The sequence below is a fragment of the Coffea eugenioides genome, chromosome 11 (genome assembly GCF_003713205.1).
Source record: "Coffea eugenioides isolate CCC68of chromosome 11, Ceug_1.0, whole genome shotgun sequence".
Classification (NCBI taxonomy): domain Eukaryota; kingdom Viridiplantae; phylum Streptophyta; class Magnoliopsida; order Gentianales; family Rubiaceae; genus Coffea; species Coffea eugenioides.
The window spans coordinates 27492909-27509028 of NC_040045.1; the positions used below are offsets into that span (position 1 = coordinate 27492909).

General features: G+C 33.7%; 1 protein-coding gene and 1 long non-coding RNA gene across 2 annotated transcripts in view; both read right to left on the bottom strand.

Moving 5' to 3' along the window:
- Positions 1–16120, bottom strand: part of LOC113753213 (putative disease resistance RPP13-like protein 1) — a 108554-nt gene that overhangs the window by 6664 nt on the left and 85770 nt on the right. The window contains exon 2 of the mRNA XM_027297316.1: positions 13–3862. Within this exon, the coding sequence (XP_027153117.1) occupies positions 31–3822 (3792 nt within the window). The 5' untranslated portion in view covers positions 3823–3862 and the 3' untranslated portion in view covers positions 13–30. The remainder of the gene's footprint in view (positions 1–12; positions 3863–16120) is intronic.
- LOC113753214 lies at positions 7555–15742 on the bottom strand. Its single transcript, XR_003464999.1, has 4 exons — positions 15673–15742; positions 14827–14924; positions 11011–11294; positions 7555–7953 (listed from the first exon to the last, which is right to left on the bottom strand). It is a non-coding gene; the product is annotated as an uncharacterized LOC113753214 (long non-coding RNA).

The following is a 16120-nucleotide window of genomic DNA, read 5'->3' on the forward strand; positions in this document are numbered from 1 at the left end:
GCAAGTCCTCACCAGTAACCAGCGTCATCGTCAAGGAATTAGCTGCCCATCGACTTTTACGCAGGGGATGTGGGCAACCTTGGGCCAGTCTTGTCCTTTCTCCCATTCTAACCTTGGTTTCAGCAGCGGGCATTTGGAGAAACGTAGTTCAGTGAGGGAGGCCGGCAGTCCCTCTTCTGGTAGGGACTGGAGTCGTGGGCAATCATTGAAGCCTAGATTTTGAAGAGAGGTGAGGTGTCGAAGAGCCGAATAGTTTAGCACTTTCAGATTCTGAAGGTAGTTCAAGTGGAGATATTGAAGCGTGCAAGGCAACAGCCAGTCCTCCTCTGGAAACGACTCTACTTCATCACAGGGACCGCTAATGACCGATTCCGTGAGAGAGGGGAGTTTCTCCAAACCCCACTCTCTCCTGCGACTCACGAGCTTCTTGCAACCGAAGATTTTAAGGGCTTGTAGGGTGGAGGGCAAACCCCCTTCCGGGAAGCACTCAATTTCTGGACAATTGCCTAAATACAGATATCGAAGAGATGGGAGGAGGGATTCCATCCGTTGCGGCAGTGACGTGAGCTTCTCGCAATCCAGGATATAAAGCTCCGTTAGACTGGGGGCTCGAAAAGACATAAGATCATCGCAGCCCGAGATGTGTAAGTGTTGAAGTGACGCCATCACACTGCTAGTACTACTAGTTGTAGTAGTTGTTGTCATGCCACTCTGATTCCCAATCCCAGGTGCAGGTGCAGCAGGAACTGAGAGCATCTCAACACTCTTGCATTTATAAAATTGAACACGTTTTAGCATGGGAAACGAGGCAAGCCACTCGACTTTGACTTTGACAGTGTCACAATTTTCTAATATCAAGCGCTCCAAGGCGCCACCATCCTCCCCGCTTGAACTCTCCAATTCCAAATTGCAGCATCCCTTGTACTCAAGTGAATAAAGTGAAGCAGGCAGTCTACTCACGTGCGAGGGTAAGAGAGACCCACAATCATCAACCGTAAGTCGGAATAATTGGTTGAGCTGTAGGGGCAACTCCGTCAAATTTTTTAGCGCTGAAATCTTCAATTCACGGAGAGATGAAAACTTTTGTCGAATCTCTTCATTGAAGATGCTCAATCGACCACTGGGACACACAAGATTGTCGCACCCAGATATCTCAAGGCTTTGCAGCGATGCAAGTTGTTGGGGAAGCTCTCCAATTAGTTTGGGACAGTCAATTATACTGAGTTTTTTGAGTCTATTGAAGACTTCACCTTCTGGTATGTACCATCTCTCCCACTCTGGCAACTTCTCGATTCTCAACTTTTTCAGAGATGGGAATGGTTTGGTTGCACTGATGTCTCCATAAAAATCCTCCGCCAAATCTGATATATGATCCATCCCAAAAATTTCAAGTGATTGCAAGGACTCTAGCTGCCCAAGTGCAGGCAAGGAAAAACAATTTTCACAATTAGAAAGACTCAACGATTCCAAATGGCTTAACGAAGAGTTGCCTAGCCAATCTGGAAATGTTGTCCCGCCATACCCTATGATCTTGAGATGCTTTATGCTTGAATGAGGTTGTAAATTATCAAGCACATCTCTCACAGCTTGCGAATCATTGATAGCACCATTCCACTCCAAAGTTAACTCGTCAAGGTGTTTCTTGCCCTTTAGATTCGCCATCGATGCATCCCTACCACTACAAACATTTTCCAGCTTTGAAATGAAGAGCCTACCACGAAGCTTAGGAAATTTGCCCAACTCCTCAATCATTGAACCGCTGTCCTTGCCTACTATAAAATTAGTCAAAACTCGAAGGTTTCTCAGTCTACTCATATACAGTGGCATTTTTTTCAACGGAGTTCCACTAATATCCAGGTAAGACAAGTTAATTAACTTCGCCAAACTTACCGGCAACTCTTCCAGTTTCTCACAATCTGACAACAACAATGTTTGGAGGTTATATAAGGCGCAGATACACTCTGGTAGGGTTTCCAAAGGAGTAGAAGAGAGATTCAGCAAACGAAGGTGTTTCAAATCACTAATTGAGTCGGGCAACTTATGGATTTTATAGAACAACAACGACAGAAACCTTAAGGACCTGAATTTGGGCAACATTTCATGCAAAAATTTGTGGCTCAATCCTTTTCCGCCACGTCGTTTACTTAATGGTAAAAATGTTCTCAAGTTCTTGGTCTCCCTCAAGAGTTCAAATTTATGAAATGTGTCATGAAAACTACTAGGATGGTATGAAAAGTAACTTATGCTGCCTATTTTACCATGTTCCGGGTCATTATCTTCCAGCCTGTAACAGTACCTTCTAGAAACAGCTATGGCCAAGTCATTGACAAGGTCGTGCATCGAAAACAAACCGTTAGTTGACTGCTCAAGTAAGGACCTCAACCTCAACTCACGTAAGTACTCTTCACCGATTTGTTCAATTCCCCTGTTTTCTCCTGGAGGCTCCAAAAGATCATTAGCTTGCCATAAATGAATTATTTCCTCTTTTTTAAACTGGAAATCCTTATGAAATACAGCACAACATGCAAAGCACCTCTTAAGACGAGATGGAAGATGACTGTAGCTCAATCTCAACGCTGGCAAGATGTCATCTTCATTGTCTGTTTGAGTCCATACTTCACTTACTAAAATATCTTCCCACTCTTCAGCCGTTGTTTTTGAACGCAAGAGACCTGCAACTGTTTTCACAGCCAAAGGCAACCTTGCACACTTCTTCACAATTTTCTTTCCTATATCTTCAAGTTCTAGTCTTTGATCTCCATCTATATTTTCAAAGGCATGCTTTTCAAATAAGGAGCAGCAATCTTCCTCTGCTATCAAATCCAAGGAATAAATTGACTCTTTTTTACACATCATTAATGCAATTTTCTCATCACGTGTAGTTACAATGATCTTACTTCCTTGCATTGCACCTGTGAATAGCACCTTGAATCTATCCCAGTCACTGTAGTCCCGATTCCAAAAATCATCTAAAACGAGAAGAAACTTTTTCTGAGTTAGCCCCAATTGTAACTTCATTTGAAGGGAATTCAAATTCTCGCCCATATCAGAAAATGGAATACCGAGCTCCCCAAGAAGTTCTTTCGTTATCCTGGCAGCATCATAATCTTCTGATATGCAAACCCATGCTTTTGTAGGAAAGTGATTTTGCACCCTCTTATCTTTGTAAATCAATTGAGCAAGAGTGGTCTTACCAATTCCCCCAAGTCCCACTACAGAAATCACAGTGAAATTGACTCCATTTGCACTCTCAGATAGCAACATTTTAATTATCTTCTCCTTATCAGCATCTCTACCATACACTGTGGCCTCATCAACCAAAGAAGTTGAAGGAGTTCGACAGGATTGCCTTTTTGGTTCAATAACTCGCAAACCCATAGGGTTAATTTGTTGTATGAACCAATCCAATCTAGCAACCATTTTTTCTATCTGTGGCATCATCTTCCCAAGGAAATCATTACTGAAAGATGAGCTGTAATTCAAAGCACTTACCTGACTGGTCGAGTTATGGCATTTAGCTTCAACCTTCAGTCGTAGTGCCTCAGTGTTGATCTCATCAAGCAAGTCATCTGCCTCGTAGATAGTGTCATGAAGCTTATTTAGCCATCCTTTGACAGCTAGGCTGCTTGTTTGCTTGTTCTCTGCATCATCAAGCACATCTCCAACTATTTGTAAGTTCAGTTTGAGTTTCTCGAGGAGTTCTCCGTCATTCTCTCTTCCCCGAAATAGATTCAAAAACTCTTTTGTAGCCATCCTATCAAATACAACTTGAAGGAAAGCCGAGAGGACAGAGCTTCCCATAGCTAAAGCAACGTCAGCCATATCTCCTAGGCACAGGTCGGGAAAGCAAAATGCTTGCAGCCTGAAACAAGAAAGAAAAAACAGCCCCACAAATAACGCAGGCTTCTTAATGCAGTTGGAGGCTTAATCTTGTGACCTCAGAATGGATAGAACACACAAGTACCTTGAAGATTCAAATTGAAATAGTTGAAAAGTAATGAGTGAGAGAAGTTTAGCTGGCTTAGTTTGCACTTCGCAGGAAGTTTCTACTTCACAATTTCACTGAATGTGGGATGAACTAATACATGTTTTAGAGATACTAAATGAAATTGAAAAATTAAGATAATGCTCATATATACAGTCAAAAGAATACCAAAATGAATTCACTGTCATTGGTATTTTAGCGCATTGGCACTTTTTCTTTTTCTTTTTTTGCTTGATTAGTTGTATATCTGTGCAAGGCGAGCATAATTTCAGATAAGAATATCAACAATGCTCTTGCACATCTGTTTAGAAAAATTCGTATATTCTAAATGTTCAAATACTATGCAAATTTTGAAAAAAATTTTATACATCCGTTTATTTTGATGTGGTAGTATTGACTGAATACTGCAATACAGACAAACAATTGACCTTTTTTTTTCATGAGATAGTAATTTAACTTATGCAATGCTTATACACATAGAACTATACAAAGCTACATATTCATTTTCATTTAAATGCAAAAAAAAAAATGCATTGATCCATTTTCTTATGAGAAAATATTTATTTTTTAGCAAAGTCAATAAATTCAAACGTAATGATTAAAACCATGGTAAGTTAAGTCATTCAATACATACATTGAAAAAGATCAAATTTATTTAAAGAGATAAATGTCTAAGAGAGAGAGAGTACAGAAGGCTTGGATACAGAAATAAATAATACCAAAAATGCCCATATGCCAGAACACAATTTTGGGGATTGTCTCGAAATAAAATTGACTACGCAATTAACCTATTATGGGATTTCTGTTTTTTGATAAAATAGAAAAAATGATTTTGAGGTGCTTTTCCTAAGAATCTAATTCAATTTCTATTTTTCTAATTGATGTAATGACATTGAGTTCAAGTAGTTTCATGATTACGTTTTGCTTTTAATTTATTCTTTTTACAGATTGTGGTTAATGCTAGTAAATTTCCTTTTTCTGATAAAAAGAAGGAAAAAAAATCTCATTACGTTGAGGAGATTGTAAGTGCTTCACTGACTTGTTCATATTAGCCTAAAATGTTCATATAAATTTTAGTGGGAACGTTCTCAAGTTAGATGTATTTTTAGTCCAAAGAGATTTCACGAATGGAGAGACAAACAAGCATTGTGACCCGAACTATTTACTATTCACTTATTCAGCCCCATTTCACCCAAAAGAAAAAGGATAAAGGCAACTTTTTTTTGGAAAGACTGAACAAAAATGGACGCTTTCTATAACAAAGAGCAGTTTGAGAAAGCACATTTGAAGCAGTGACAAAACTTACTTTAGAGCACTGTACCGCAGAGACCTGTAATTTGGGTCAAAGTGAAAGTTTTTAATTTTAATTTTTTTTTGCAGGGCGAAGTTTTACTTATAATTAACTTAACTCATTTGAAATCATTCTAAATTTCAGGGACAAATAACATAAATTTTTAGACTTGGGGGGCAACGGTCCTCTGCCCCTGCTTGCGTCATTTGAAGTTAATAGGATTGCAGAAAACTATAGAAAATTTTAAGCAGTAATAGGAAATAGGGTCTACGGTTCAATCTCAGAACTTCAGCTAAATTCGTATCCTACACCTCAACAATTATCCCATTAACTCTATGAGAAAACATAGAAATTAATACAAAAAAATACAGCAATTAGAATAGGAAGATCACAACTAGAAGTGGCAAAATGGATATATGGTTGATAAATGGTTTTAGTTAAATGGATAGTGGATTAAATTGATCCAATCCAATTAAAACCATTTAATAAATGGATCTAAATGGATGTCATTTAAATAGATAGTATAAACCATGATCCATCCATTTATCCATTTACTCTCCCAAATCCTAAATTTAAGATCCAAATGTTTTTTTTTCCAAAAAATACAGATTCCCAAAGTTCTATCCTTAAATCACCTAAAACCTTTTGGTAATAACAAATGCTTGTACTACTACTTTATTTCAGTTCTTCATAAAATTAGTTTGGTTCCAAGAAAATTTAACTGTTGTGGTCAATTTAACCTTTCGTCATTACTTTAGGTATCATTTTGTAAAGTAATGAACAATTAAGAACTTGGCTATATTTTTATAACTTTTGAATGAATTGAATACGGCTTTACAGCGAAAAGAAGTTTACGTTTCCAATTTTTTGCACTCCTATTCAAGAGTGATGTCTTGAATAAAAGTGGAGTTCTAATAAGAAATCTTATGTTATTTGACAAGTAAAATATTTTCATCACATGTGCACGTAGTACCTAAAAATGTATGAAACTCCTTATTATACCATTGATTACAAGCTACCTTATATTACTTAGTAAATTAGGTGTCTTTTTTTTTTGGATAGTTGGGTTGGGTGATAAGGGGAGAGGGATTGCAAGTATGAGGATTTGGAAAAAAAAAAGGTGTCATTTATGTATTTTAACCAACGTTGCGGGGACACTCGTTAGAAAAATTCTTTTTATAAATAAAAGAATTAAAAAAATAAAAACTATTTTGACACTGCATGATGCATTCTCGCTTTTTCTTTACTTAATAATATAAATGTTTGCAATCATTACTACATGAGAGTTTAATTAAAAAAAACAAGAGTAGAGACTAAAATATAATTTTGAAAAGGATGGAAGAAGTCTAGGAACAAGAAGCAAATAAAATGCAATTAATGTTATTGGTAACTTGGCATGTGAGGAAGTTATGAAGGAAAGAATAGGTGGTCTCACAAAATTAATTTGACATATGAGGAAGTTATGAAGAAAAGAATAGATGGTCCCACAAGATTTTATCTCACATTTTTATAAATGTGTTTTCTATTTTTTAAATTAAATGGATGTATATGGATAAGAAGGATAATCCATTTAAATCCACCAACATAATTGGATTTAAATGGTTATCCATTTAAAACCATTGAATTTATATGAATCATCCAAATCCATTTAAGGTTGGTTTATATGGATGGATTGGTGGATATGAATCCATTTTGCCACTTCTAATCACAACCATGTATATGTTTGTCAAACTCAACCCAATTCTTACTAGTATACCAGAAAAAGTGCATGAAAAAAAAGTACTTTCTGAACTTTAATTTATTCTGTTTCATGGAATTCAAAACACCAAACTTTGGTTAGCTTTGAGAGAATTCCAGCCTTGTATGATAAATTGTACAAAGAATACTGTTCCAAGGTGCATCCAAAATATTAAGGAGAGTGCTATAAAGACTTGAAATTTAAGGTACCATTGAAAATAGAGGACATTTTATTATGGAATATGGCGTCACATTTTTTGAAATTTATAATTTGAGCAGTGATTTGGAAACGGAAGATCTTTATAGTTTTAGAATTCAAACCAAAAGTTGTTTTTTTCCCCTGTTTGGTTTGTAGATTTTGAAAAGAAAATCCTTTGCTTTTCTTTTTCTTTTTTTATTATGAAAATTAACTAATAAGAAGACGAATTTTGAAAAGGAAATGGAAACAAAAATCTCTTTTTTTTTCTTTTCAAAAATTAAAAACTTGACAGACAATCAATTAAAATAAGTTGGAAAAATATTTTAATATTGACGCCAAACTTTGAACTAAAATTGTTTAGATCACCTCATTCTCAACCTCAAACCTTCACTTGCAAACTTGAATGGAAACTGGAAACTAATTGCAGAGTCTATAAAAGAATATTAATAATAATAACAGTAATAATAAAGAACAATAATATTTTGCTAAGAGACCATATAACACGAATTTAACAAAATGCCATGAAATTGAAAAAATTGAAAATTAAAAATGCAGTGATGTCGAAGCAAAATGAAACTTACGGTAGCAGACAAAACAAGTTTTGCTTCGAATGATTTCGGGCTCACAAGTCAGTCCAGAAGTTGATGAAAGCTTCTCTATCTCATCTGCTCCTTTGTTGAATGGTGTAGCGAAATGAGAAATGGTGCCGAGTGAAGTTGGAGAAAAGGATTGGGATAGAGTCTGTGATCAAAGAAAGTCATCAGAAAACAATATGAAATTAGAATGTAATCTGAAATGATGAGAAGATAATGGAGCAATTGCGTGGGTAATAAATAGAAGGACCAGCAACAAGAAATTGTCCTTTGATGTGAGTAATCCAGAATAGTATGGGAAATATATATATATATATATATATATATATATATATCTATCTATCTGTGTGTATTCTTTCTTTCTTGGGTGCAAGAAAGAAAGTCGAAGTTTCTAACCGCTTAAGAAAGTGAAATGCAGGTTGGAAAGAAAGTAGACACTGATTCATCCATTTAGAAATTCTCAATGATTGTACTCAACCTTTGCTTCATGACTTTGCTCCAATTATCAGTCCATTTAATGCCAAAAAAGAAAGAAAAGCAAAAAATCAAATTCTAAAAAATTCTAAAAATCCAGAATAGTATTGGACCTATAAATTAAATTTCTTTTCCATTTCTTTGGTTTAATGATTCGAACTTGATATCTACTTGCAATTTAATACAAAATCTTCTAATCCAAAGTTGTCTAACAACAAGTTCTTCGCTATGAAGATAATTATAAGAACACCAATAAATTCAGATTCAACTTGTATACCCAGTATTGAATTAAAAAATGTATTAGTATGTTAAATTTATATTGTAGCTCATGTTTCTATATTTGCTTTCTTACCACCCTACATTAGGGAAAAAATCTATCAATATGAGCATATCCCAGAGTTTTACTTTAAAGTACTAAATGAAAGAGCCAATTAGTTACAAAATTGTAATACATGTTTAATAATGGGATATATTTGGAGACAATAAACAAAATTCTAAGAAAATAATATGTAATATAAAGCATTTAATAGAAAATTAAAATTTGTAGATCAACTGATTTAGTAACATTCTAAATATATATAGACAAGTTCATATTTTTCCGAAGGCAAAAAGTTTAAGTGAAGGGGAGGCAAACTGTTTAGGGGTTAAAGGAGATTAGGCAAAAGTTGGGGGTTTTGGGTTGGGGCTGGGGGGCTGCCCCTATTGGCCGCCCCTAGTACCTTTTGACGATTATTTTTGTCCAATTAATACATAAGCATAGGATAGCATTTGAGTCTCTATCTAAATCAAATGAACTTTCAGACAAAAAAAAAAAGAAAACAAAACAATTAGGGAATTTTTTTCCTTTCACATATTCCTTTTTTATATTTTTATATTTTCTTTATTGTTATAGATTTTTTATGAATTTTAAACTCTGTATAAAACCTATTAAATGAACTAAATCCCAATTGAAACGTTTAAAAAATGAAAATGGTCAGCACAAAACTTGTGAAAAAATAGAAGATAGGGGAGAATTGCTGAAAAATATAATGGTAATTCCCCCCCCCCCCCTTTTGTGATTATCATAATTATTGGTTTTAACTTTTTGCAATCATGTATAAGTCCAACAACAGTCATCATATCACCCGAGAAAAACATGTTTCTCACGTGAATCAAAATTCAATATATTCCAAAAATCAAGAGTTTGAAAAATAAATTTAAAGTGGATACAGATTTAAAGCGGATACAATATAAGTCCAAAAATCATTACATCAATTTCAACTCCAATTCATCTAAAGTATATGCTATTCAACATAACCATGCCACGCTCGGGGGAGGGTTGGGTTGGTTGGTACGGAGGAGGGAGTGTAAGCAAGAGGTCTCGGGTTCGAGTCCTCCCGCTTACACTTTAAAAAAAAAAAAAAAAAAAAAACACCACTCCACGCTCAAGAAGATTGGACTAAGTATAATCGGAAATTCGCTCATTAGTTCAAGGGTAAAAAGCAAAAGGGCCATCTATGGTCAAACAAATTTATAGGAAAGCTCTCAATAGTTTCAAAATGTACAATTGACATCTTATGGTTTGAACCAAATTGGAAAAGCAATGAAAATCATTAAAACTAACATGAGTAAATAAAATGACAAAAATATCCAAATATATATAAGGACAAAATGCAAAAAAATCCTCTTGTGGTTAAGCCAACTTATAGGAAAGTCCCCTATGGTTTCAAAAAATATAATTTTCATCCCTTTCACACATAAAATAGTTGTTCTGATTTGGTTAATATCTGTATATGGGATAACATGATGATCACAAAAAAAAAAAAAAAAACCCACAATCATTCATTGCACACGTAAAGTACAATAGTCATTTTGATGGCCTTTTTGACCTTAACAATTTTTACTTTCGCTATTTTTGTGAACATTCACAAATTTTGTACCGGTAGGTATTATAGGATCTAGTTCTATTGCCCACTCGAGAGTATGAGACAGATATAAGCAACTATTTTGCAAAATTTTTCTTCACTTTATACAAAGAAAAAGTATTAAAATTCTTACTTAAAATTTTTTTAAAAAAACCTCTAAGATAATATTATAATAGCAAAATTCCAAATTGAAAACTTTTACCATACCTCAAAAGTAGTGTGCATAAGATTGGTAGTTGATTTCTCTCATGAAACTTTACTCCCTTTTCAATATATTTTCTGAAAGTTTCAAATCAAATCCAGTTTGTATGTTTTGAAATTACAGAGGATTTTTTTTTCTTTAAGTTGGTTAACCATAGGATGCTTTTTTGTATGGAACAAAATAGGTATATCAACTAAAAATTGATTATAAAAAACTATTTTCAGGTACTATTAATTGCAAAACAAGCTCGTGTGCATTTGACACGCTAGTTTTAACGATTTGCATTACATTTTTAGTTTAATTCAAATCATGAGATGTCGGATTATATGTTTCGAAACTACTGGGACTTTCTTGTATGTTCACTTAACCACAAATGCCTTTTTTATTTTTAACCCTTAGTTCAATATTAGATAATGACTTTTTTATTTTTAACCCTTAGTTCAATATTAGATCTTGATTTAATTGAGGTTTTCCTCTTGTAAAACTTTATCAATGATCGTAATAAATTTCCATCTTTTGCTAAAAATAGTGATTGTAATTGCCCTATTTGACGAATTTTAACAGAATTCAATAGAATTTGCAAATTTTGATAATGAAAAAGAAATTAAAGAAAAATGAAGCTTACGGTCAAATGATATCGGGCTTAGTACTTAGCAGTCAGTCCAGTACTGGATGAAGCTTCACCTGTCGACTCCTTTTGGTGTAGACTCTGTGCTCAAAGTTCGTTGTTGTCCCACACAACATACAGAAATTAGAATGTACTCTGAAAGAAGATAGTGGAAACTGAGCAATACGTGGACCAGGAATCAAAAGTGTGGCTAATCACTGCACTGCACCCTTTTGATGGTGGGAATAGACGAATTAACCAGGGAGCAATAAGTTGTCCTTTGATGTGATTAATCTGCAGCTCTACGAAAGTAGAAATTGAATTTTATATGACAGTGACTCTAATTCAAAATGCTCACATCTATTATATTATTATGATAAGCTTCCCTCAATTACTTGAGGAATGCAAGTGCAGATCAATCATGCTTATGCCGAAGCGATTTTTTTTTTAATCTTTTAAATATATATTTATCTATTTACACAGACAGCAGCGTATGAAATTATAGTTTAAATGTAAGTTGGAATTAGTTAGAAAGCAAACAAAGAGTATATTTTCTCCTTTAATTCTTTCTTTAGATTCTATTTTGCAAGAATTTCTTGTTTTACACAAATAATTCTACTGATTAGTTTTACATCAAATTAGATATGTTGATGCTTATTGTTTGTCAATATATTTGCTGCAAAGAGGGTTACCAGTGCATTTCGCCGTTGAAAAGAAAAGTTAAAATGAAGCAAGCAACTTGATAGAAAGACAGACTTGGTGGACGAATTTTACAAACCAACAAATGGAAAACAGAAACAAAAAAGAAGAAGAAGAAAAAGAAAAGTAATGGTAGTTGGTGATGAAATTAACCGACATCGATTCAATTTGGTGCTGATCAGAAAATGGACAAGACAGACTGACAAGAGACAAGAAATTGTCCTGTGAGGTGATTATTCAAAAGTTTACTATCTCAAGAAATGGGAAAAAAATTTGCAAAATTTTGGGGCGAAAGTAAAATAAAGGTTGTAAAACATGTTATTCTGGTTTCATGACCGGATGTGCATTCCGAAAAACTCCTTGCACGCTTTTATTATGTATTTTTATCAAATTATACACGTTTGATATGTATTTTATCAAATTATACACGTTTGATCTAAAAGTTTCAGAAAGTGTTTCAAATGTTGAAAAGAATGTGAAAGTCTCATAAACCTTTGGCTTTGTGAGCCTCTCCATTTGCATGAGCATTCGTGTGAAAGCAGCCAAAGACTAAAAATTCTGCTGTTGACTACGGGGAGTTTCGTTGTACCTGATCAGGAGGTCTTGCCCGGTCAGGCCAGGATAAGAATCCAAGACCTGTAATTTGGGGTCAATGTGAAAGTTTCTAAATATTTTGTAGGCCAAGTTTTACTTTTTGTTTTTAAAGATTTTTTTAACCCTCCATTTCACGTCCACTTGATCAGTTACCGTCCATTCGACTGGACATTAGAAAGATTTTTAAAGTCATCCCCTATTCCCATGAAAATCTTTTAGAATTTCGGGGACAAATAACATAAATTTTTAGACTTGGGGATGATCCGCTCTCCTTGCTTCAGTCATTTGAAGTATAATAGGATTGCAAAAAACTATAGGAAACTTTAGCTTTCTTTCTTCAGAAATAATCGGTTACCATTACTATTATTTTTGTTTAGTTCTATTGTAATTTTTATTAAAGCAGAAATAGGAAATAGGTTCTATGGTTCAATCTCAGGGCTTCAGCTAAATTCGTATCCTATACCTCAACAATTATCCCATTTAACTGTATGATAAAACATAGAAATTGATACCCAAAAAATAATAATAATAATACAGCAACTAAAACAGGAAGATCACAACCATCATTTATTTGTTTGACATACTAGTATACCAGAAAAAGTACTTTCTGAACTTTTATTTATTTTGCTTCATGGTATTCTTTTTTTTTTTTTTTTTTTGCCAAAAGCGGCAGATTCTTCATGGTATTCAAAACACCAAACTTTGGTTTGCCTTGAGAGAATTGTAGCCTTGTAAGATAAATTGTCGAAAGAATTCTTCCACGGTGCATCCAAAATATTAAAGAGAGTGCTATAAAAACTTGAAGTTTTAAGGTACCATTGAAAATAGAGGACACCATCTCATGACTATCTTAGATTGATTATATATATTTAAAAAAAAAAAAGTTGATTATGGAATAGGGTTAATTACATTTACCTCCCCTGAGGTTTGACCATATTACCAATCAATCCCTGTAATTTGTCCAAATAACGGTCTCACCCTTTGACTGATCAAACATTTAACAAAAACCCCCTTAATGCCGAAAATGCCCTTATTGAGGCCATGTTGCATTAAAAAAAGAACATATTTTTATTTTATTAACCCTGAAGCAATCCAAAAAAATAGAAAAAAGTTTTTGCTTATTATTTTATAAAAAACATATCTTTGCTTCCATAAATAGTTTTGAATCAATAATTATTTTAAATCTTAAAAATGAATATTAAAAACTAGATAAATTGAAAGAAAAATAAAAAAAGAAGAAATTATTTTAATTCCTGAGGTATGGTTCAAATTGAGGAAAACATGCCTTGTGCTCTCCGCAACATGCCTTGAACCACAAATTCGAACCATACTTGAGGATTTAAAATAATTGCTTCTTTTTTTATTTTTCTTTCAATTTATCTAATTTTTAATATTCATTTTTAAGATTTAAAATAATTATTGATTCAAAACTATTTATGGAAGCAAAGATATGATTTTTATAAAATAATAAGCAAAAACTCTTTGATGATTTTTTTGGATTACTTGAAAGTTAATAAATAAAAATATGTTCTTTTTTTAATGCAATATGGCCTCAAAAAGGGCATTTTCGGCATTAAGGGGGGTTTTTGTTAAATGTTTGATCATTCAAAGAGTGAGACCGTTATTTGGACAAATTACAGAGATTAATTGGTAATATGGTCAAACCTCAGGGGAGGTAAATGTAATTAACCCTATGGAATATGGCATCACATGTTTTGAAGTTTATAATTTGACCAGTGATCTGAAAACGGAAGGCCTTTATATTTTTAGATATCAAATCAATCTTCATATAAACTCAAAATTATCCTCTTTCTGAAAATCTTATGGGCATGGGATTAAGAGTTTGAAAATCAAACACGTTTTCATCAATTTCAACTCCAGTTGATTCAGGATTTACACTAATGAGCACGTTAACATAACCATAGCATGACCTTAAGAGGGGGGGGGGTTCCTAGTTCCTAGGGCCCAATTTGTTCTCCGAATTTAGCAAGGAAAAGGAAATCAAAGAGAAGAAAAGTAAATTACTTTGGAAATGTTAAATCCCTCATCTTGTCTGGTTATGAACAAAAGTAGTCAGGAAAATGATCTCTACAATATTTCTTTTCTTTTTTTTTTTCTGTTTGATTTGTTGATTTTCAAAATGAAATCCTTTGCTTTTCTTTTTCCTTTTCATGAAAATTAACTAATAAGAAGATGAATTTTGAAAAGGAAAAGGAAACGAAAATTTCCTTTTTTTCTAAAAATTGAAAAATTAATAGACAATCAACTAAAATAAGTTGGCAAAATATTTTAATTTTAACGCCAATCTTCCAACTAAAATTGTTATATCTCCTCATTCTCAACCTCAAACCTTCACTTGCAAACTTGAAAGCAAACTGGAAACTAATTGTAGAGTTTATAAAAGAACATTAATAATAATAACAATAATAGTAAAGAACAATATTTTGCTAAGACCATATGATACGAGTTTAACAAAATGCCAAGCAGTTGCAAAAATTGAAAACTAAAATTGCAGTGAAGTCGAAGCAAAATGAAACTTACGGTAGCAGACAAAAGAAGTTTGCTTCAAATGATTTCGGGCTCTCTATATCTTCTGCCTCTTTGGTGAATTGGTGGGCTCTGTATCTCTTCTTTCAGTCCTGAGGGTGAATTGGTGAAATGAGAAACGGTGACGAGTGAAGTTGGAGAAAAGGTTTGGAAATAAGAAGATGTTTACCAAGTCATCAGAAAACAATATGAAACTGGAATGTAGTCTGCTGAAATGATGAGAACATAATGGAGTAATTGCGTGAGTGATAACACAATGGACCAGCGACAAGAAATTGTCCTTTGATGTGAATAATCCAAAAGAGTATGGGACCTATAGCAATTATGTTTATTATTATTAATTAATTGTTATTATTTGGTGCAAGAAAGAAAGTGGAAGTTTCTACCCGCTTTAGCAAGGGAAATGCATTCAAATAATTCTAAATTAAGGACTGCATAGCAATTAACTACAGTCCAAATCCCATAAGTATGTTTCTTTCCGATCTTCGTAATATTCAAATAGTAACATTTAATATGGCTATACGAGCTTAAAATAGAATTAGAATTGGTTTTATTTCCTACCCTACTGTCTTTAGCTTCAAGTTTTGTATAGAGGGGAAACATATTACTTTGCTATATATTAATTTGAGGAGTTAACTAATCTACAAAAGCATGGAGATCTAGCGAAACTTATTGAATTACTCACCAATTAATTAAGCAATGCTTTTCTTTCTTTTTTCTTAAAAAAAAAAAGACACAGGGAGTTTCCAAGAATAATTTGAAGAATTAATATGTAATTTACATGATTTGAAAGCCAATTCAAAAGACAAAAGTGAACAGAGGAATTTTGGAGGCAATAACCTTACGGAAAACGAGAGGGCGAATGCGGTCTCAAAGAGGACGGACTTTAGCCCGTCTACCGTCCCGGAAACTGCATGGAAAAGGAGATCAAAATAAAAGCCACATCCCGGAAACGACAAGGAAAGGCAATTGAAATGAAGAACGGTAGCGTCAACTGTTTAAGTCAATGAACCATTAACCATGACTTTGTATCAGCACAAAGCCTCACAATAATTACAGGTAGCGGTTAGTTGTTGACAAAATAAAACAAGTTTTTAGGACTTTCGTTAATTTAAATTTAGCAATTGGTGTTACATTAAGTAATCCCGTATTTGAGTGGCTTCTCATCCTCTAAGTTCAGAGGGTTATAAATAGGCTATTTTATGATATTTTTCTATGACATTTTTTTAAAAAAATTTTACCTTTTCCACCCCTCTCCGTACCCTTTCCATCTCCTAGTGTGAAGCCC